A 21,217-nucleotide genomic window follows, 5' to 3' on the forward strand; every position below is an offset into this window, starting at 1 on the left:
TCCATTCTTGCCTTGCGATAATCCGCGAGGTGGATGAATGCCATCAAGAAGCTTCAAGATAATGTTGGGCGTCATGCAAGCAACTTTAACCCGCCCATCATTGCATAATACCTCAACCAACCCAACCCAAAACGTATGTTTCCAATTTATCATATATAGATATTGAGATGAAAATTTGTCAGACCTTGTCACTACATGTAGCTAGATGCAATCCGTTATCTACGTGTTAGGAGTGAGCTGTGTTAAGCTTATCACGCCCATAACTTGCATGAAGGACACCGACAACCCCAATAGTTGGTATGTTGGAGACAGACATGCCAGTGTCGCTGATTCTGAGGACTAGCTTGAGGGGCTGAAAGCATCACTTCTCCACATGATAGACGTATGTAATATATGTGCATCCTCCCTACATATGAAGCACCTATTCCATCAAAAGACGTAGTGTAAAGTTGACAAGACACACAAAACCATGCTTGCTTGGATTTCTTGGACCTTCCCAGGTTGAAATAAAGGAAGGGCCTTCCTGGGATAGAATAGCGATGATATAGATAACTAGATGATGTTTTCTATTCTTTGTTGTGGAATAGGAATCATAGAAAGGAAAACTATCCCTGGATAACAAAGTGCTCAACAGAGAATACTCATTTAAATATATTTACAAACTTATGGAGGTGGTCTGAACTCAACAGCCTGTGCTTTTGTATGCATAATATTACCCCACGCTCATTCTCACATGACATTGACCATACATAGAGTGTTGAGGCAGCAATCTCGGTAAAGAAACGCTCGCGAGAAACGAGTCAACAGGACTTGAAACATCTATTTTCATCACACTGCAAATCACACACCATTCATGCATTATCATTAGGACACCGCATGCGAAAACAGGAAGCTAACTGACTCCCCGTTATGCGTTCGTCGACATGCCTCCGCCAACACAGGACTGATGTCGATAGTCTCGATCTTATCACAGAGTAACTTCTTTTCCTGATGCGGCACTGTATTCGTAACAACAATACGACTCAATCGCCCGGTATTCAGCGTCTCAATGGCCTTCCCACTAAGAATGCCGTGTGTCACAATAGCGAGGACTTCCTTCGCACCGTTGTCGATGAGGGTGCTAGCAGCTTTGACCAGTGTACCGCAAGTATCGGCCATGTCATCAACAATAATAGCAATCTTATCCTTAACACTGCCTACAAGAACCATGCGAGAGACCTCATTTGGCCGTGGTCGTTCCTTATGAATAAGAGCGAACTGGAGATCAAGCCGATCTGCAATGGCAGTGGCACGTTTGGCACCACCAGCATCTGGACTGACGATAACGCAGTTGGATACATCAAGGTTCTGACGAATCCATCGCAACATGCTTGGCTCAGCGTAGAGGTTGTCCACAGGCACATTGAAAAATCCTTGAATCTGACTGGCATGAAGATCCATGGTGATAACGTGATTGCACCCAGCAGTCTGGAGCATATTGGCCATGAGTTTGGCTGTGATTGGTGCGCGACTCTTATCCTTTTTGTCTTGGCGAGCATAGGGGAAGTTGGGAATGACAGCAGTGATGCGCCTCGCAGACGCAGTTTTGCAAGCGTTTATCATAATAAGGAGTTCCATAAGGCCGTCATTGATATCATTAGGTCGTGTCGATTGCAAAATAAAAACTACAGCCGTCTATTAGCAACCGTCGGCTCCTTTTTCGGCTTTCTGGAGGAAATGGCAGAGGTATCCAGTGATATTATGCCGAAAAGAATAATCTCTGATACAACAGAATGCGTAGCAGAGGTCATAATAAGCACGAGGGAGACAAGAGAAAAGTACCATCTTCATCTCTCACACTTTCTCCAATAGTGACGCTGGTCTCCTGGTTTGAGTACTGCGAAACCATGACCCGCGTCAACTCGATCCCAAGCCTGGAAGATAATATTAGCATCTTGCCACTAGACATCGACTCTTCGTAGGCTTGGAAGAAGTAGATAAAACTTTTCAGAAAGTGCACCGTAAATTGAGGCGCCCACTGTTGAAGAACATAATTCCATGATAAAACTATGGAGATATTCCCGACGCAAAAGCATAAGAGAAAGAAGATGGACCAAGGAAAAAGACATCTAGAGTCGACTAGACAACCCGGATAGAAAGGCAAGCCAACATTGGGTATACGGTAAAATAAAAATTTAATAAAGCAACGGAATAGGGATATCCTCATACCTATCGGCAACCAGCTGCGCTAGCTCCGGGTGACTGTTTCCAGTCAATAGCTTGATAGAATTCGTAGCCATACTTTCTGGTCCAGTGTGTTCCGTTCAAGAGGACTTTGGGCTTCTTCACGGGGCTAGTTCTCTCTGCACAGGAAGATATGCTCCCACGAGGCAGATGTGACTACTCCGACGAGCCGGTCCGCGAAAGTGCGAAAAGACTTACGACAGAATTAACGGTCTGCACATGGCGATGCGAAGCGAGTCGTCGAACGGCTTTTGCTCTGCGGGACCGTCAATTTTTATGGCGCTAGGCCGAGTTTGGAAGCGGACCCGACAATCAGATAAGATTCTATCACGTGGCAAACCTTCGCCTGCGCAGACTGAGAAATGGAGGATGGAAGTGAGATGAGATATAAGGACAGAATAGATGCTGCTTTTGAGTCTAGAACTATTACGGACACTGCATTGCAGGAGCTGCGAAGGCAATGTTGCTTGCTAAATAACCCAGCTGACCTGCACTTCAACTGTTTTCTCAACAAACAACACGCCGCCAGGGCTCAAAGCCACAGCGTAACAAGCACTGTGGAAAAGAGGAAAAAAGGAGCATAAATACAGATTTTCCCAATCCTTCCAGCAAATTAAAAAAAAGAAAAAGAAAATCAAAGACCATGCCATTCTGAGAGTACATAGATCGTCAACTTGACAGCGCCACCAGATGCAAAAGGAATAGAGTAGGTAATGCAGCCCAGGAATCAAACCGTAAATCACGAACCGGTAAAGGAATACAATCACTCTAGTTTATGCGAACCCGAAATACTCGCTGCCGGCAGTCATTGCTGTGTAGAGACGTTGTCTGAGAGTTTCGTAGCTGTCATACTCCGGTAGATCAAGCTCTGTTATACATATTAGCCAAAGGAACTATATAAAAATGGCCACGGAAAACTTACGGTTGAAACAAGTATGCGAGCTGGGTAGTCTATCTTTGTTACCATAGTCACGATGGATGTTGAACTTGCTAAATCCATTCATGCCCTCAAGCTCCCGGAAACCGTTGAGCGGAACTTTGCTAGTTCCAGTAACAAACTGAAGCAACTTGGCACGCTCTTCCTTGTCGAATGAGCGAACAGCACGCCAGAACCACTGGATCTGTGGAGACGACGCAGAGTAGTTGTGGTAGTCGGTATTGTTCTTCCAATCGTCGACATCAATTTCGGGTAGGCCAGAAATCAGCAACTCCAGTTCTTGTTCATTGAAAATGGAGATAAGGTCGGCGGGGATAATATCATGGAAGCCCTTTAAGAAATTGTCTAGTTGCTCTTTAACAGATCCAACCAACCGGTGCTCGACAACAAGCTGAACATATTCCTCTTTGTTTTCTTGAGTGACTGGAATGTTGCGTCCGTTCTCAACCAAGTCAATAACCTGCTTTTCGCCGAAAGCTTCGACCTCAACCGAAAAGTTCTCGGTGAGAATGTCGGTGATATCGTTCTCTAACATCCAGAGTAGAGACTTGTAATAATCCAAATCAAGGGTTTCCATGTCCTTGATAGACACCGATTTCCCAAGAATACGCTTGTATACGGCGCGGCTAAAATGGCAGTCTAGGACTCGACCTTCGTAGATGGCTTTGCCAATAATGCGCCCGATGAACTTGAAGAACATCAAGTGTTCCTGGTTGACCCCACTGAGCCGGTTAGGGTGGAATGTCGTGCGGTCAGACGCAACGGGGATAAAAAGAGCGTAGTTTGGATTGAACATTCCACGAGCGAGGACTTGGAACCACTCTCTCGTCACGCCTCCGGCGTCAACGCCCTCTTCGCCGTGGAAACGGACGCTAAGTTTACCGTATTTCATCTCGTCTGCTGTTTTGAAGTATAACGATTTGAAGGAATCAAGGAAAACCTGGTCTCTGCGAACAGATAGTTGCAGCGGCGGATGAGGATGTCGAGCCTCAGCCCCACGAGAATGAATACGACGGTTGAAGTAATTGCGCTTGTTGTCAAACTCTAGTACTTTCGGGTTCTTAACGAGGAGTGAAAACGTACCACTCATGAGTCGAGGGTTTTGGCGAACAAGCTCGTTGAGAATCTTTCGATGTTCCTCAGTGAATGTGAAGAACAGCCCCTCCATTCCAGCATCCGGCGGAGGGCTTGCAATGGAAAATTCTCGTCCGTGTCTGGAGAGTGGGAGATCCCTGAGAGTCGTGTTCTTGCAGACAACCATTAACGACTCGATGAGTGGGAGTAACGTGGTGGCCACATTCAGCATGCTCTCTTTTTGACGAATAGTGGTGAGACATTCACTCAATTTGTTCCAGAGAGGCCCAAAGGTAGCACTTTCATAGAGGTTCTTCAAAACATTTTCCTTCTCGGGGCACTCGGGATCGGAACCCTTATCTTTATCACCTCTGGCTGGATCAAATAAGTAATCGAGGGCAGTAAGGACCCGGAGGAGCTTAGCCTGGTCTGAACTCGACGGCGAGAACTTTGACAAAGCCATGCCTTGGACATCGGTTCCGCTCTTAGCTTGGGTAATGTGCGGCAAGAGCTCATTCAGATCCGACAGAATGGATTCGCTTAGTGTCTGCGCTTGCTGTACTAACTCCCTGCCAATGACCTCCTTGGCCCCGGGGACAGATGACAGATTGTTGATAGTTGACAATGTTTCTCTAAATATTTTTCCGTTGCACTCGCGAGCAGCAAGTATATGAACCACGAGCTGCAAGTTATGTTCTGGTACGACTGGGGGCTCAATGACACGCTGTTTCTTTTGTTTTGAATCCGGTTGACCTTCATTGGAAGAGCCCTGGGCAGGTTCTTCAGGCTTCTGTTCAGTGGCAACTGGTCCGGGGTCAGTCATTGCAGTATCAACCGTTTCATCTGCGGCCTTTTTTTCTTTCTCCTTGGCAGCTGCGGCTTCCTTCGCTTTAGCTTCTTCTTCTTGTCTCTCCTTTTCTTTCTTGAGGAGAATAGACAATGGCTGCGTAATACTGCTCAATAACCCAGAGAGCTGCTCCATGCAATTAGGACTGTCGAGGATTGCCTTACGGTCGAGTAAGGATAACAAGGAGTTCAATGCGAATTTATTTGCCTTATTCTCCTTAAACTTACCCTTGCGGAACGACTTGAACTTAAGGGCTGTATGTGAGTCGTGTTCGGTGAGGAAGAACCAGGCAATATGAGGATTATATTGTGTAAGGAACGACAATGCACCAAGACACTGTTGGATCACAACCAATGGAGTAACATCACCATTGCCAGGTGTAGGCAACGGGATGGTGCGTTTAGGTTGGGGAGTCTTTTGTGTCGTCGGTGTTTTCGCTCTGAGAGACAAATGAGCAAAACTGCGTTCAACAGCTGAGATATCGGCGCTGCCATCCTGCAAAATGAGGAGCAATAGACTTAGAACCTCTGTCCTATTCTGTCGATTCTGGCAGACGTTGTGGAGTATATCATTGAGATGGTGCCGTGCATTTCCTTGTAATGGCATGAACATAAGTCGTAAAAGAGTGGCAACACCGGCTTTGTCAAGCATCTGCACAATTTGACGTCGCTGGGGCTTCTTGGCACTTTCATCCTGTTGCGACGCCTCGGCTCTGGACTGCGAGTCCATTCTACCAATATCGAATTGTGCTAAGCGTCGACCGGTAAGGGCGCGAGCTTCGCTAACGAACTCAGGGCCGAGAGCGGCTAGGACCTCTTCGGGCTGGTCGGCCAACACGGTTTGCCGAAGAGACGGGTTTAGCGTAGCAAGGAAGCTCGCCGGATCCATATCCTCAGCATGTGGTGTTCCATTAGCAGCAGCTTGTCTACGGGCAGCGTCTCGTTCACGACGACGGCGATCAGCGGCTTCTTGCTGCAAGAGCTCTTCACGAATTTCCGGAGGCAACGCTTCTAAAAATTCAGGGTTAATTTCACTGGGTTCTTCGCCCGCTGCAGCAGCATGAGATCTCTGTTCTGCCAGCTGTTGCATGATAACCTCTTCACGGAACTCCTCAGGGATAGCTTCAAGGAACTCGGGATCGATATCCATGCCGGTGATATCAAGCTGGCGACCTCGAATAGTGGTATGCACACGAGGGGTAGGTTCAGATGGGCCTGCAGCAGATGCTTCAGCTTCCGGCTGCTGCGCTTCTTGACTTAGCTCTGTTGGCTGAACATCGTCCATGGGTTCACCCCCAGCTGCCTGGCGAGCACTCTCCGCTGCACGCTCTGCCTCTTGTTGTCTCAAAGCTTCTTCCTCTTCCTCCTTTCGTTTGCGTTCCTTTTCAGCTTCCTCCTTTGCGATACGTTCCTGACGTTCGTTTTCTTTCCGTTCTTCCTCTCGTCTCTTCATTTCCTCCTCGAGCTGCTTTTTCAGACGTTTACTTTCTTCAACAGCAGGAGGGACGAGGAGCTTGTGAATAGAGTTTAGAACCCGCAGAGCTTTGTCAACATAGCTATTCCCAAATAGGATACGAGCTTCCTCTTGCCAGCGAGTAGTTGTAGTAGAGATATTGAACGTTACTGCCTGACTAGGATCGTCGCGAGGGCGTGTGCTCACACTAGGCCTGCCTAAGCCAAGCATATCTTGAAGGCGGGAGGGAAGAGAAGCGTCACGCTCGATGTGAAGGTGGAACCCGTCTGGTCGAGTAACGACACCGAAACCAGGGCCTCCCTGTCCAATAACCTGTAGGATCGCGTTCATAAAGCTAACAGGGCTATCGACGGACAAAAATCTGCCCTGGCTAGCCGGATCGATTGCATGTACCCACTCGCTGAAAGCTTCGGTGCTAGGTGGCTGGTCTGCTGCTCGATCATTGCGACGCAGTAGTGGGTTGGTCCCATCGTCGTTCCGAGGAGCCGCCATTGTTGTTCGGTGAGCTCGGAAACTAGGAATGTGGGTACCTCCATGGCGGCCACCAAAGCCACCGGCGAAAATGTTCCACGGTGTTCGTTGCGTTCGTGTATGGGCAAGCTCATCAACCCATGCCCAAGGTGAGTTCATGTCCGCATCCTCATCTGAGTAAGAATTAGCAAAGATGATACTGAAAGGGGCAAGCGAATCGCCACTAACCGTCAAATCCATGATAGCCATGTTCGTCGTAGTCGTCTACATCTTCCTCTAATTCGTCTATCTCTTCGTCCTCGTCTGCAATAACAGTTAGCAACCGAGCCCTCTCAATGTTAGAACTGCACGCACCCTCATCTTCATTCATGTCGTCGTCGTCCAACATGTCATCATGTAAATTAGCTCTAAGCCCAATATCGTCTTCGATCCGCTCGACAGTTGCGCCGCCACCCTCAAGGACACGGAGTAGTTCATCAAAATGAGGTGGCCCGCCATGACGATCTCCTTGGGCGATATCTTCCAGGTCATCCTCTAGTTGGTCCATGATTTCGGCATCTGCTTCATCATCGGTCATTTCTTCACTCTCCCACTCGTCATCATCACCGTGAAGGCTGTCATTATCATGATCCCCAGTAATCTCCCCGGCCATTATTTCGTTATCTAAATCGGACTCATCTTCGCTGTCGTCTTCATCGTCATCTTCATCGTCGTCCTCGTCATCCTCATCTTCATCGCTCTCGATAAGGACTTCAATATCCATGGGGGTATCGCCCGGCAACCCTTCGATCGGACCGCGTCCGTCAAGGTCCTCGTCTTCGCTGACCACTTCGCCATCATTTTCTGGCATATCTTCTTCATAGTCCATTTCTTCGTCATACTCATCGTCGTACATTTCGTCCTCGTCTTCTTCCTCCTCAGAGGGCGTCTCTTCCTCGTGGTCTGGTTCAAACATTCCAAGAGTTGAATGGCGGAATAAATCTGGAGTCTCTTCTCTATCATCATCGATATCTGACACGGAAGTTGCAGAAGAGATCTCGTCTTCTTCGGCTACACCCGGGGCACCGACGCCAGCAATACTAGCAGCTTCGCTGAGCAACACTGCAGTCTGCGTAAGCTTATTCAGCGGGCGAAGAATGTACTTGACAGCTCTCTTAGACGATGGAAAGTTTAAGTCTATATCGGCAACCGAAGAAGTGAATGCAGAGATAAAGTTCTTCTCGAACATCATCTTCGCAATATAGCGAGTGGATGAAGGATAATGCGCAGAGCCGTCCGTATTTGTTGCTCCACTCAACATCTTGTCAAAAAGGTCGGCAAGGCACATAAGCCGGGCATATTTGACGTCAAGCGGCTCTTGAGACGAATTGGCTTCCTTGTAACACTTTAGAGCATGCTCGAGAACGAATTTTCGCACAAACATCAAATCTGTTTCCTCTTCTTCATCCATAGTAGGACGTCGCTTTGATCCACCAAATTCACCAGTCTTGGAACACAGGGCGACAATAACCCGCATGGCCCAATGCGACGTATTTACTCTCTTCTTGAACGATATGGATTCGTCGTGTTCTAAAGTCCCGACGGGAATAAGGAAGTAAAGTAAATAATTGAGGATACCAGAGCGCGGTTTGGAAGGCGTAGTGGCAAGAGGATCGGCCTTGCGCGAGAAATTAATGAACTCAACTTTGGTGCGGTTGTACGAGGAGAGAAGTTCCGTCAGACATTGAAGCAGGAAGCATCGATAGATATAGATGGGATGGTCTTCGGATTTGAACTGCGGTTTCTCTGACTTCTTAGGGGCCGGTTCTCGTGGTGGTGGAGTTGAGCAGGCTGAAGATACGTCTGCAGTAATCATTTCCACATCCTCCGATTGATATCCGGTGTTTTCTGAGGTGCTTGTGACTTCTTTGTCATCAACATCTCGATAGGAGAGCAATTCAGAAAGCAGGTAGTGAATCACGCCATCCGGATGCTCCACGACTGGAGGCTTCAGTTCGACCTTTTGCTTGCCTTTGGTATCGCCATGCTCTCCACGTTCCGTTTCTCGGCTTGGTCCTTCAGATGTCTCTGCCTTGTTTGGCTCCTTGGACTCCTCACCGGGTGCAATGCCAGGTTGCTGTGGCTCCTTGTCACTCCTTTCAATCTTCAAAGTGAGGACTTGCTGTCTTTGTTGAGGATCGTATCTTTGCAACTTCAGTTTTTCATTGGTAGCCTCGACGAAAATCTTTGGAGATCTCAGCGCTAATTGATAGAATTGTCGAATATAACCGGTCGTGTCCGTTTGACGAGGAGATCTAGCATCAAAGCTTGCCACGATCTCATTTTTCATGATTTGCCGAATTGTGTCATCATCTTCAATGATGTGACGCAGAATTAGCATAAAGCTGCTCTGCAATCTATCATTTGAGGAGTCGGCAAGTTGCTTGATCATGACAAACAACCGCTGCAGGTTTTTCTTTTCTCCTAAGCGCACAGCAATATCTCGATGTCGGGTTAAAATGACAAAGATTCGACAAACAGATAAAGCCAAAGTCTCATCTTTTCCAATTCTAGGAAGAATTTCCACAACAGCATCGAAGAGTTGTACTTTGGCTTCAATTTCAATAATTGGTTCCTGCAGCTCGGCTGGGGAGTCTGAAACATTATCCGAATTTGGGGATGTCCACGTAATTTGGTCCGGTTGCTCGTCGTCAGACAGAATTCTCTCTAATATCAAGAGAACCTGGGCAATCCACGGGCAAGATTCACCGGTGGACTTGTCTGACTGGGGTTTAGGAATGGTGATGAAACCAAGAAGGAGAGAAAAGTTTTCTCTCAGGTGCTCTAATGTAGCATCATACACGCTCTTTTCTTGAAGGACCAAGGCAAGCAAATTAGCATAGGCCGCTATCTTTTTGCCTCCTGACTGGAAATTCTCATCCATCTGCAGTGATATTAAAGAATGTATCAACGTTTCCCCGATTTCTTTGCGGAACGTAGCTCCATCTCGGAGCTTAGCGGCAGAGTTAATCAGGTCAGCGAGTTCGAAAGTGACGTCGTGATGCAGATTGAGAACTTCGAGACATCTTTCGATCAAATTGGTGCGGACCTTGTCACGCTCCTCATCCAAATCCTCAACGGTGACTACGTCTCGCCGCTTTGGGGTGGACGTTCTTCTCGCAGTTTGCAACGCTGTCGTATTGGCAGTGCTTTGATTCAATGAGGTGGCTTCCGTATTAGCACTGTCACTAGCCCGTGCTGCAGAAGGGAATGCATCAAGGGGTGCAGCCTGGATTTCATCGAGCAAAGCCTCGATGTGGCCTTCGAAAGCCTGGCTGGATGGGGTGGCCGTGGCGGACCCATCAGAACGCTGAGCTTGATTTGGTGCAGGAGTACCGAATAGACTCTCGGTCGGAGGGGTGTTGCTGACTCTCGAGGTCGGCTCAATATCAGAGGAGGGCACTGGAAGTCTCGGTGGGGGCCTGAGCCCTTTATGGGCTGAACAATACTCTTCTGCAGAAGATGAAGAATTATTGCAGCGATACAATGCTTCCTTTGCAAGGTTCTCATCATACCCTTTCTCCGTTAAAGAACTAAGGCGGTCTCTATGGAAAAAGAATGTTCTCGGAGTGGGTGAGCCAGCCAAGGGGGGAACATCACCACGGTGGTGCGCTCCGCTTTCATACTCTCCTTCTAATACTGACCGAAGAATCTCAATCAACGCCTTCACCATCGAACTGGACGCATCTTCGATAAAGTCGGATTCCCACATTCGTTGAACCAAAGGCAAGGCTTCCATTCTCAGCTCTACCAAAAATTGAGACGGCACGAAGGCATCAGGGCGATCCCTGTGCTGTTCAGCTGCCATAGCTTGTGTCTGGCTAGAATCGATAATATATCGCGCCGACGTCGTCTCAGAGAAGAAGGTCAAGATAAGTTTGATACAGCCACAAGCTGCGGCCAACCGGGACGCCAATTCGGGGGAAGAATTCCCTCTAGCCTGGAGAGACAGGGTTTTGATTTCATCCAAGAAAAGGTCAGCCAAGTCGCTCAACGTCCGTATACCTCCTATCTTCTTAAAGGCGTTGAGAACGATAGTGAGACAATGTGAATGGGGGCGATCGCTCGCTATTTCTATCATTAGTTACTATCTTGAACACAAAAAGCCTCTCAGGGAAATCTTACTCTCAAATAATAGTTGGGAAAATGCCGATAAAATAACAATTAGATAGGAGAAACGATCTTTAGGATTTGAATCGCAAGCTTGCTGTAATTGATCCACGACCATTAAGGCCAAGGCCTCGGCAACTTTGGTAGCCCTTTGTCGCTGATAGGTATCCATGCGCCGCTTACTCGTAAGACCATGGCCCAAAACGTGGTGAAATCCTGTGATGGATAAAGGCAAGGTGCTAGTCAAGTAGCGGAGGACGTCAGTATTTCGGAGTGCTGCCCAATTTATGGAACTATCAGTGGCTTTTGATGCTTCATCAAGAGCAGAGGAATCCATATTAATTCCAGTAGGTGCCGATTGTATTGTAGGATGAACAATATTTGTGTCTGCAAGGCCAAAACCGCTTGATCTGGGCAAACCTTTCCATTCGGGCGGCTCATTTTTTTGCAATAATATCTCCTCCCACACACAAGCCGCCTGCAAACTACCCAAGCTTTGAACGAGCTTGGCATACTTATCCGCTAGATTAACTTGGACAAAAGGAGAAACTTGTTGACTGGGTCGAACAGGGTACAAATGTGGTCCGTACATTTCGCGCAGAACATCTGTCAGTGTCACAACTGCAACAAGATGTTTCACGAAATATGTGCCTTTCAGCTTCACATCGTGTACATCCGGTTCGCTCGTCGGAGTCGAGCAAGTAACAGGGGTGAAGAAGCCATGCGTGTGCCACGTTTCAAAGAAAGGCCCCAGTCTATCAAGCACCTTTTGAGTTCGCTTGACCACCGAAGGCACGACAAGATGAGGCTTCGTCTCAGCCATTACCTTGATAACCTGCGACAAGTAGCGACTTGCTTCAGTAGTGTGGAATGTATGTGGCACACTTGGTAGGGTTGCCAAATCGAGAACGTATTCCACACCACCGAATTCAATGAAATTAGAGCACATGTTTTGATTCTCAAAAAATCCTGCCAGAAATCTCACGGTAGTGAAAAGATAGTCAGCGACATCGAGGCCATCGGGGTCGGCAGCATTGTCCAAAATCCATTTAGCGACATCTGGAGAACCAAAAACATCGGAATATTGTCGTGGAGGCAGGCCGTTTATAGAAACTCCTCCATCAGTCAGGCTAGGAACTGGAGATTTTTGTAGTGACTCGAAGTCTTCGGTGAATGATGCGCCAGGCTCAGTAACAGCAGACGCTGGCCCACCGAGGATAGACATGTTCCGGTTGTCATCTTGAGTCCATAACTTCGCTCCTAATCCATGCTCCCAAGCTTTGGAAGACACGAGAATTCGGATGCGAGCAACCAGACGAACAATCGCACTTGTTACCGCCTTCTTTAAACGGGGATGATGCCTAATAAGCTCGTCGAACGAATTACCCAAAGCCCGTAGTAAATTTGAATCGTGTCTCATGCACTTCACATGCTCAGGGCTTTCAAAAATGTCGAAGAAGCGCTCTAGAGCATCTGAAGATCCAAAAAGTTCCAGGCCAGTTGAATTCAAGCAAATCGCCCCGAACGCCACTGGAATACATACAATAGCCTCTGAAGAAGGTAAAATGCCATCAGATCCTTTATGCTGGGGTGAAGCGAGGATCTGGGCCACAAGGGAGTTGGGGTCCGTATCAGGATTAGAGGGAATGAACAAATTCGGCAACTTATCGTTTTCTGTGCCGCTAGGAGCAGTTTCAATCGGTCCCGCCATTACTGCCTCTAACAACGATTTGCTCAACCCAGCTTCCGCGATAACCGCGTAACTGGTTGGTTCATTATGGATAAAGTTGCTCATGACGTTCACAACGCCGCTCCACACATGAGAACCGAATACCACAGCATTCTCAAGAACCAGACGAAGTCCTTCAAGCAAAGGAGGAGAATCGATTAGGTTTCGTAATAACCGTTCAAATCCACCGGTATTGTGTTGCATAACATGGTTCACAAACTTGAGAAGCCATCGCAAAGATTGCTGGTGGAAGTATGGTATTTGGTAGTCAGTGTACGCATTCTTATGTTCATCCGGAATCCCTTTCCCTTCCTTAACGAGCTCGAAAGCGGATTTGGATTCCCAGGAAATGAGGCCGGACAGAGCATCGAACCCACGGGCTGAAGCTAAGGTGGCTAAAGCGTCCCGGACTGGGTGAACGTAAGTATCGAGAAACTCCATCACACGTGGGTAGACTCTTCGAGCCTTCTCAGTTCGAAGATTGAGCACATCAACCAGCATTGGTATCAAGCCTGCCGAAACAAGGGTCTCAGGCGTCCTCGCACCGGAATTAGGGAGCGTACGGAGCAGGGAAAACAGAGATTCTCGCCAATCATCATTATCGAAACTATCATCATCATCGGGAGTGCCAAGATCGGCAACCGTCTTTCGAATGATAAACATCAAGATTCCGTGGTTCACATTAACATTAAGTGCAGTACAAACATCCGCTGCCTTAGACTTATGTCTCGCAAGTGCGTCAAGACAAGCAAGCGCAAAAGTCTGGTTGGGAATAGAGGCACTGATATCACCCGCTACGCCGAGGTGCACGAACTCAGCAAGTTGATAAGCAAGTTGAAGTCGCTTTGGCTCGTCCGAGTCTTGTAAGAGAATCTTTTGCTGAAATACAGCTTCCGGGTATACGTATGCGAGGTTCGTGAGTGCAAGGACCCTGATAGCAAGTATCTGCTGCCTTGTTTCAAAGGATTTGGCGAGTGCGTAGGCGGTACGCACCCGGTTCAATAGCTCGTATTTGGACTCCTTTGGGACCTTTGTAGCATATTCATTCACAACCTCTTCTATGCCACGAGACAGTATCTCAGAGTTTGGTATTTCTAATACAGTCATTCCTCGCGCAGCCTCATCGGACTTAACGGCCGGAGATGGGGTAACAACGGATGGTGAGTCGTCAAGGGAGGAGTCACGACCAGGCCTGGAGCCGGGGTGCACAGAATGTCGACGAACGGGAGTAGGTGTCGTGGGAACCTGGGCGGTATGGCTGTGGCTTATCACTGGTGCAGACGGTTCTTTGCTAGGCTCCACATCTCGAGGGTAATATGACACGCGAACGTTGCCCCAGTCTTCCCAATCATTTGTGCCAGCCCCATTGTCAAGGAGAATATCAGTTTCAACTTTCTTAGTTGTATCTGTGCTGGTTAAACTGATCAGATTATTCGCATTGCAATTACCAGGGGATGTCGAAAGAGGTTTTGCTTTCTCTTTTCCCTTCCCGGTGACGTGGGCATCGTTAGGCTTCGCCAATAACGGTGGACGAGGAAATGGCGCGGCAAGCTTCTGGACGCGTTCAAGTTCGATATTGTAATGTGTTGCTAAGAGCGACTGATGGAAATGCGAACTATTTGTCGCTCGATGCCTGGAGTAGTACCGTTGAGCAAGGCATACGCCAAGGCGCAGAGCACACTGAAGCAAAGAAAGCGAAGATGTATTGAGCAAGGCGTTCAACCGCTCACTACTATTAAACAAGCTTCGATTTCCGCATTTCTCCAGAAGGAGCCGGGAAAAATCTAATATCGACTCCACCAGCTCTCTGTCGCCCTCACGGCCAAAGCCAAACGCATCCAGTTTCGTTTGACATTCTTCTCCTTTTAACGATGCATTACCAGCAAGCAACTCATCAACCAGGAACAGCCGACCAAAAGGCTTCGTCTGTGGGCCAAGGTCAAGGTCGTATTTACTGATAAGCCGAGCCAGGATGTCATCAAACCGATTCAGGATGGGGATCCAGTTGTAAAGATCGCCTCTTGGGAACGGCCATCTGCGCGGGAATTGGGACAGCAGTGATGGTAGTTCTGGAACCGGAATTTCAGCAGCCGATTCGGCGAAGCGCCGCAAGGCCACGGACTGTCAAGGAACGGAAGGTTAGAACGATGGGTCACCCTTCAAAGGAGGTGCGAGTTTTGAAAGGGGGTGCTCACCTTTGTAGGCTCATGCTTGGGGCCCGGCACCTTGTCAATTCTCCCCATGATGCAGGTAAGCCTTACTGGCCACCATGTGAAAAGGCTGGATTACAGGTGTAGCTCTTCCGACAACGCTGATGGGTTCGCCACAAGTTGTGATGTCAGCGAGGAAGAGCTCTCGTTCTCGATATTGTAGAATTCAAGAGACCGATATTCGCGAGGCCAAGGAGATTGTCAACTCACTGAACTATTCGGATCTCTAATGGTTGCGAGAAAAATGAGGGATGAGAATAAAAATGTGATTTGATGGGAGAGGGGTGATGTAGCTCGGATGATGTTGCAAGGCGTTGGCTGCAACTGAAGGGCTGTGTGGAAAAAGTACAAGAAAGATTTAGGGCACAAGTGCAGGTCGTGACCCTTGATATCTTCAATGTCGACTCCAAATTCCCTGCGTTCCGTGTCTAATTAAAGCGACGATGGAGGGAATGTTGGGAGCTTGTCGGTTCTGTAAGAAAAGTGTTGGAGACTCGCAACTAAGATCTTAGCAAAAGCATGGAGGGTAGGTTCGCCCGCCCAACTGACTGGTGAAGTTTCCCACGAGTGCGAGGTGTCCTCCCCTCCAATCAGCGTTTGCCGTCGCCAGTTAGCTCGCCCGGAGCGGATTATCTGTTCGGCCCCTCTCTCTCCTCTTTGCTCTCGTATTTGGATCAACATCGTTCGAGCAGCGCTGACATGGAACTCTCCCTGGCCATTGCTTTTCATCCATCTAGAAAACAGGCTTCTAACTGATTTAATAAGCATTGCTATTGATTCGAATTCGTGATATTATTATTATTCTCCTACAGATACAAGTACCTTAGGAACTACATCGTGATACATACAAACATACCACATATCAGTCCTTAAAACAAGCCCCACAACTTGGAACACTCTAATAACAGGACAGGAAGTCAAAGATTTAAGGAAACTTCATACGATCAGTCGCTTTCACACTTTCCTGACTCACTGTGGAAGAGGCGGCAGCTCCCCGTCCCACAGCACCTTCATCGTAGCCGGGAAAGGAGAAACCTCGCTCTCATCTTCCGACATGTAAAGCGGGATTCCGCCTGGTCCAGGAATGCTATGCAGCTGTCCCTGGGGTCCGGGTGCCCGGCGCAGGTTGTCAAGTCTCCCCACAACCTTAAGCATGGTTGTAAGGCCTATTTGAACCATGCCCTTGCCCAAACACTCATGAGGACCGACGCCAAGGTGAATGTACGAATTTAGATCGCGAGTGAGGTCAACCTCATCGGGCTCAGGGAAAACCTCGGGATCCTTGCATGCAGACATCTGTTGTACCTGTTAGACATTTTTACTACCCATCTCCCGGGGTAGTTCTGGAGAAGCTCACCAAATTGCAAATGACTCGTTGTCCGGCATGCAAATTTACCTCTTTGCCGTGATCTTTAACCTTGCAATCTTTGGAAACATCGCGATACAGAGCTACAGTGGATCGTATCCGAGCTCCCTCCAAAAAGCTGTCCAGTTGTTAGCACATAAACATAGCAAGCCCATGGCGAACAATAACTTACTATCTCAGGAGAAGATCATCAGCCTCCTTGGTATTCAAGCCAGCCAGTCGACGAATTTCCGGCCAGTGTCTTGATCCTTGCTCCGAGAGGTAGAAATCAAGGCACTGAGAAAACAGTTGCGCTTGATTTGCCACCATGCCTCCAGCGGTGGGAAGGATATGTGTCCAGACAAGCTCATCAATAGGCATCTGTGTTGCTAGCAAGCGCCGTATCATATGAACCCCATAATTTGCGAGAGCTTCGTTTCCGTGCAGTTTGTCAATAATACTCCCAATAAAGCCAGTCTTCGAGATAGCTTGAACATTCAACATTACAAGCTCTCCGAGTTTCTGAGAATCGCTTCGAGAACGCTCTCGGAGCTTGAAACTTTGCGTTGGGTCGACGTCGTAAAATATGTAATTCAAAATCAGGGCCATGCTTCTGTAAAGCTCTGTGTCTGTGAAAACTCCATGTGGCAGCCCTTCTGTCTTAAGAGGAAGCAGAAAGATGTTCGAACTAAAGTGAATTGCGGCCAGATTGGCAACATCACGAACGATATCAACCTGACTAACTCCAGAAATTCGATGTGACTTTGAATGAAGCAGTTCTAGGGTTATTCGTTCGTAGAAAGCCCTAACCTGCCCGCACCAGTCCTCTATGTATAACGCTTTTTGCATCATTTGGCGTGAGTCCTCGTGCACCTGCTCATCTCCAGACAGCATAAAGTCAGCACCGTACGGAATAGAATTTCGCGCCATTAGATGCTTGACTTTTTCGCCCCAAGTGATCTTGAAATCTTCCTTATTGTGCAGTATCGCGTTGCAGGCGCCATGAGAAAGGATCACAGTGGGATGAGGCACAGCACCAGGTCTTTCCCAAGAGTATTTTTCAGCCAAGCCCAAGTCGCTCAGTATCTTCTTGTTCTCAGAGGGTATAACAAATGGGAAATGGGCGTAAACCGAATCGGGCTTGAAATGTCGGGGAAAGGCGCGGAGGATAAGCTTGTGGAATATGTGGCCATTGTTAACCGTCATATCGTAGTTTGCTTCGTTATATCCCCAGTTTGTAAGATTCTGTGGTGTATAGTCAACAGTATAAAATCTATCGCCTCTCACTAGTGCCACCGCATCGGAGAGGACTGTGCGGGATATGGTATAGCTGGCACATAGACCGCTTCCCGGAACTATACGGGGTTTTCCTTCCTCGACGACGATACCAGGGTACAACTCGACATTGTCGGGATGACCATAAAAGTGCCTCAATTGTTCCACAACCTCGGGATCTGAGTTGATATCTTCAAACGAGGTATGAGGGGCGAGGTTGAAATACTTCCGGAACTCATTGAGGCTCGACAGGTTCCACGAGCGAGCCTGGAGAATGCCCAATATCTCCACAGATCGCAAAACTTTGGGCACATGTCTCGCTCCAAAAGAGCCGGCGCAATCTTCAATGCTCTCCGTGAGGATTTTAACCAGATCGTTGTCATCATACGACCCGTTTGACTGCCGCTCAAGATTTGCAAACGGCCGTAACATAGGGTCATCAGGAATAGAACTCTGTAGTTTCCTGATTTTCCCTAGGAATTCTGGCATACCAATAGTGTCTAGGTCTTTTCCATCCAAAGCTTTCTCGAAGATTTCCTGCATCCAACGATCATCTCTATCAGAAAGGCAAGAATGCCATCGGTAAACCAGGTTGAATTCCGCAGCCACCATGTTTCCACCGGCCTCCTGAACAGGTTTGTGGCTCAAAAGTTCTTTCACATCCGAACGAGGGTCGAGGCTCCAGTCACTATCTGTCTGATTGATATTGAGAATGTTCCTAACATAGTCTTTCAGGATAATGTTTATGTAAAGGCCGCAGGTGATTAGGCGTCCAGTTTGGAAGAGATCGTTGTCGTACTTCGCACAGGCATCTGCATCACTCTCATCGGGTTTTCGGAACCGGTTATTTTCATTAATCGCTGCGAGATTTTGGACAACATAGTTGTGGAAACGATTGAACATAATAAGCAGAACACCAACACCAGGAGGGAACCCGAAAATACGCCTTTCAGAAAAGCAGTCCGGCCGGAGCTTCCCATCTTTAAACGTTCTAACTTGATTTTGCTCTTCCTGGTTGCAGCCGTACAACGGCGATAAGTCCAGGTATGAAGACGTCATGTTGCGAGAACTATCCCTTGGGTCCGTTCGGAAAAGGTCTAGTTACTTGTTAGATCGAATATTCTCATTTCGACAGTGCTGGGAAACATACCATGAATGATAAGAGCTGCAAGATAAAAGAGCACACTCGATAATTTGTTTGGGTGCTCTTTGAACTGTTGTCTTGCGAGAAGGCCGTCGAACAGGAGACCTGGATCTGGGCGCGAGGCTGGCTGTATCGATTTCGGCTGCACACTCCTTGCATAATTGGATCCCGCCTTTCCAATTTGAGGCCAATAGATATTCTGTCCAGTTTTCCATTAGCACAGCAGTGCGCACAATCACCCCGGGTGCGAATAAACATACATTATATGAGCCATCCGCCTGTCGATAAATAACATCGCGACCTAAATACCTACATCAATGTCAGCTAGCGGCCTTCAAAGTTCTTATCATCAGAAAACTTACGAGACCGGTGGGTGACTCAGGTCATTCCAAAGCTGAGCCAGCAGAGTATTTGTGATAGTAGTACGGTTGTGGGATGTACTGGGTAGCGACGAAGCCAGCTATAACGGAGTTTAGAATTGTGCCCGACAGTAGTCCATCCTCCTAACGTACCTGTATGACTCTTTCCATAATATAACGCTTGTCCTCGACAGGCGCACCACTGGCGGTATTCTTAAGAAGCTCCAGGACCGTCCCGACATCCTTGACATCCAAACTCCCAAGGTCCTGCAGCAGCCCACCCGTAGGCCCCTGGGACGGCGAGTGGTGTCCCGAATCAGGAGTTATCGGCCAGAGGGAGCCGTTGGCAATCCCGCCGAAATGGGGGAAATACTTCGCAAGGTCGTCAAGCACACCTCGGCGGGATAATGAATCCAGCACCATTTTCCGTTCAGAAGGCTGGGATTATAACTTGAGCAATTATTCGACACACGCTGAATACGACACTCGCAAAGGATAACTAGTTATACAAGAATATTGTAGGCGATTAAGCTGGAGAAAATCGGGGATTGGCCGGACACAACAGAGCAGAAACACAAAAAAGAAGAGATGCACCATGGACAGATATCTCCTCTTTAAATAGTTAAACGATTAGACGGAACCATGAGGCTCCGCCTGAACGATCCCGCCCACCCAACTGCACATGCTTCTCCCACCCGGTGCCAAAGGAAAAAGGGCATAATGAAGGTGAGGGCCGTGGCATTTCGTATTCGATGGGCTGAGCCTGACATGGGTTGCAACCCCAAAAAAGAGAAATGCGCCACGTTCTTCATTCGGGGTCTCCGAAGCCGACCCTGATTCAAGGCCAATGCTAGTGGGAGTCAAGGCTTCCAGACCCCACTGCACGTTGACCAGCCGTGTCATATTGATGCGGGAGCGTCTGGGGAGCCAAAAAATGGGTTACCAGCTCCGCTGCAGAGTTCACCAGTCCGCGCCGCTTGGCACGGAGCTGATGCAGGGACAGCCAATTGGGATTGTGGACTGAGTGCGCTCAGCCCTACGCGTGCGGAGCGCGGCTGCTTGTGCGCAAGGTAGGTCAGCCTATCGCAATCCATGGTTATCGGTCTGGTTGACAAGGTTCTCAGCCTGCTGTGAAAGTAATAATAGAAACTGATTGACTGTGGACCTTGGGGTAATAGCTCTATGATTCATGACCATTCGGCGTTCTCTTCATTATCGGGTCGTTGATATTGCTCCCACTCACATCACTTCTCAAAATGGCCTTTAAAACCACTCAATTTATTTAGTTTAGTCAGTTGGCCAACCGCAAGTTACTACGTTGCGAGGTTGGTTCCTAGCATTAAGTCTAAGCTTTTGATTAGCCCTCCATGAACCATGTTTATGCTAGACACCATCATCCAGCGGCATGATGTAAATCTGAAAATCCCGACGACGAGAATAGACTAACCCCGAGGATAATCATTATTCACTGCCCGTGCCTACTCCAGCCATTGTATGCTGTCGTTCTAAATCCTCTTGAGGTTATTCCGTGCTCTATATAGAAGAATTTTCTTGTGCTGTCCCCTTGGGCTGAATCGCGGTACGTCTTTGCAGGTTTATGCTGTCATTTCTCCTTCGAGCTGGCTAGCTAAGGGCTGTTCTACTCTTGTATCTTGCTTGTACAAAGTGGAAGCCATATCCATCCAGATCCCAAGGTAGGACATCAAAGGATGTGGCAAGTCACGGCAAACGACAATATTTGTCCTTGTACTCCGTACCGGCGTTAGGTTCATAATGGTCTATTAACTTGGGATTTGAAGTCATAAAATTGGACCAACAGTCCAGGCGGTTGATAGGTGGATCTCGCCATGGGCACGCCGTACCAAATTTTGGGCGGAAGAAGATCCTGTTTATGCTGGAAAAGTGGCAGAGCGCCTTGTGATCGTCGGTTAAGCACCAGGCTACCGTAGCCCCTTCCCGAAGCCTCGTCCGAAATAGTCTC

General features: G+C 48.1%; 3 protein-coding genes across 3 annotated transcripts; all 3 read right to left on the reverse strand.

Annotated features, from left to right (window-relative positions):
• Positions 1 to 623: 623 nt before the first annotated feature.
• D8B26_001718 (uncharacterized protein) lies at positions 624 to 2,433 on the reverse strand. The gene is made up of 3 exons (XM_003065689.2): positions 2,209 to 2,433; positions 1,822 to 1,913; positions 624 to 1,664 (listed from the first exon to the last, which is right to left on the reverse strand). Exons 1-3 carry the CDS (start codon positions 2,277 to 2,279, stop codon positions 865 to 867), a joined length of 963 nt encoding a protein of 320 aa, XP_003065735.1. The 5' UTR covers positions 2,280 to 2,433; the 3' UTR covers positions 624 to 864.
• A 183-nt stretch (positions 2,434 to 2,616) lies between these two features.
• D8B26_001719 (uncharacterized protein) lies at positions 2,617 to 15,579 on the reverse strand. Its single transcript, XM_066123622.1, has 7 exons — positions 15,324 to 15,579; positions 15,099 to 15,214; positions 11,190 to 15,024; positions 7,380 to 11,132; positions 7,254 to 7,328; positions 3,146 to 7,198; positions 2,617 to 3,091 (listed from the first exon to the last, which is right to left on the reverse strand). Exons 2-7 carry the CDS (start codon positions 15,144 to 15,146, stop codon positions 2,997 to 2,999), a joined length of 11,859 nt encoding a protein of 3,952 aa, XP_065979697.1. The 5' UTR covers positions 15,147 to 15,214; positions 15,324 to 15,579; the 3' UTR covers positions 2,617 to 2,996.
• A 317-nt stretch (positions 15,580 to 15,896) lies between these two features.
• On the reverse strand, positions 15,897 to 20,445 carry D8B26_001720 (uncharacterized protein). Its single transcript, XM_003065691.2, has 7 exons — positions 19,390 to 20,445; positions 19,240 to 19,337; positions 19,138 to 19,186; positions 18,884 to 19,076; positions 16,652 to 18,830; positions 16,471 to 16,597; positions 15,897 to 16,409 (listed from the first exon to the last, which is right to left on the reverse strand). Exons 1-7 carry the CDS (start codon positions 19,657 to 19,659, stop codon positions 16,083 to 16,085), a joined length of 3,243 nt encoding a protein of 1,080 aa, XP_003065737.2. The 5' UTR covers positions 19,660 to 20,445; the 3' UTR covers positions 15,897 to 16,082.
• Between the last annotated feature and the right edge of the window lie 772 nt (positions 20,446 to 21,217).

Source organism: Coccidioides posadasii, chromosome 1, assembly GCF_018416015.2.
Source record: "Coccidioides posadasii str. Silveira chromosome 1, complete sequence".
Classification (NCBI taxonomy): Eukaryota; Fungi; Ascomycota; class Eurotiomycetes; order Onygenales; family Onygenaceae; genus Coccidioides; species Coccidioides posadasii.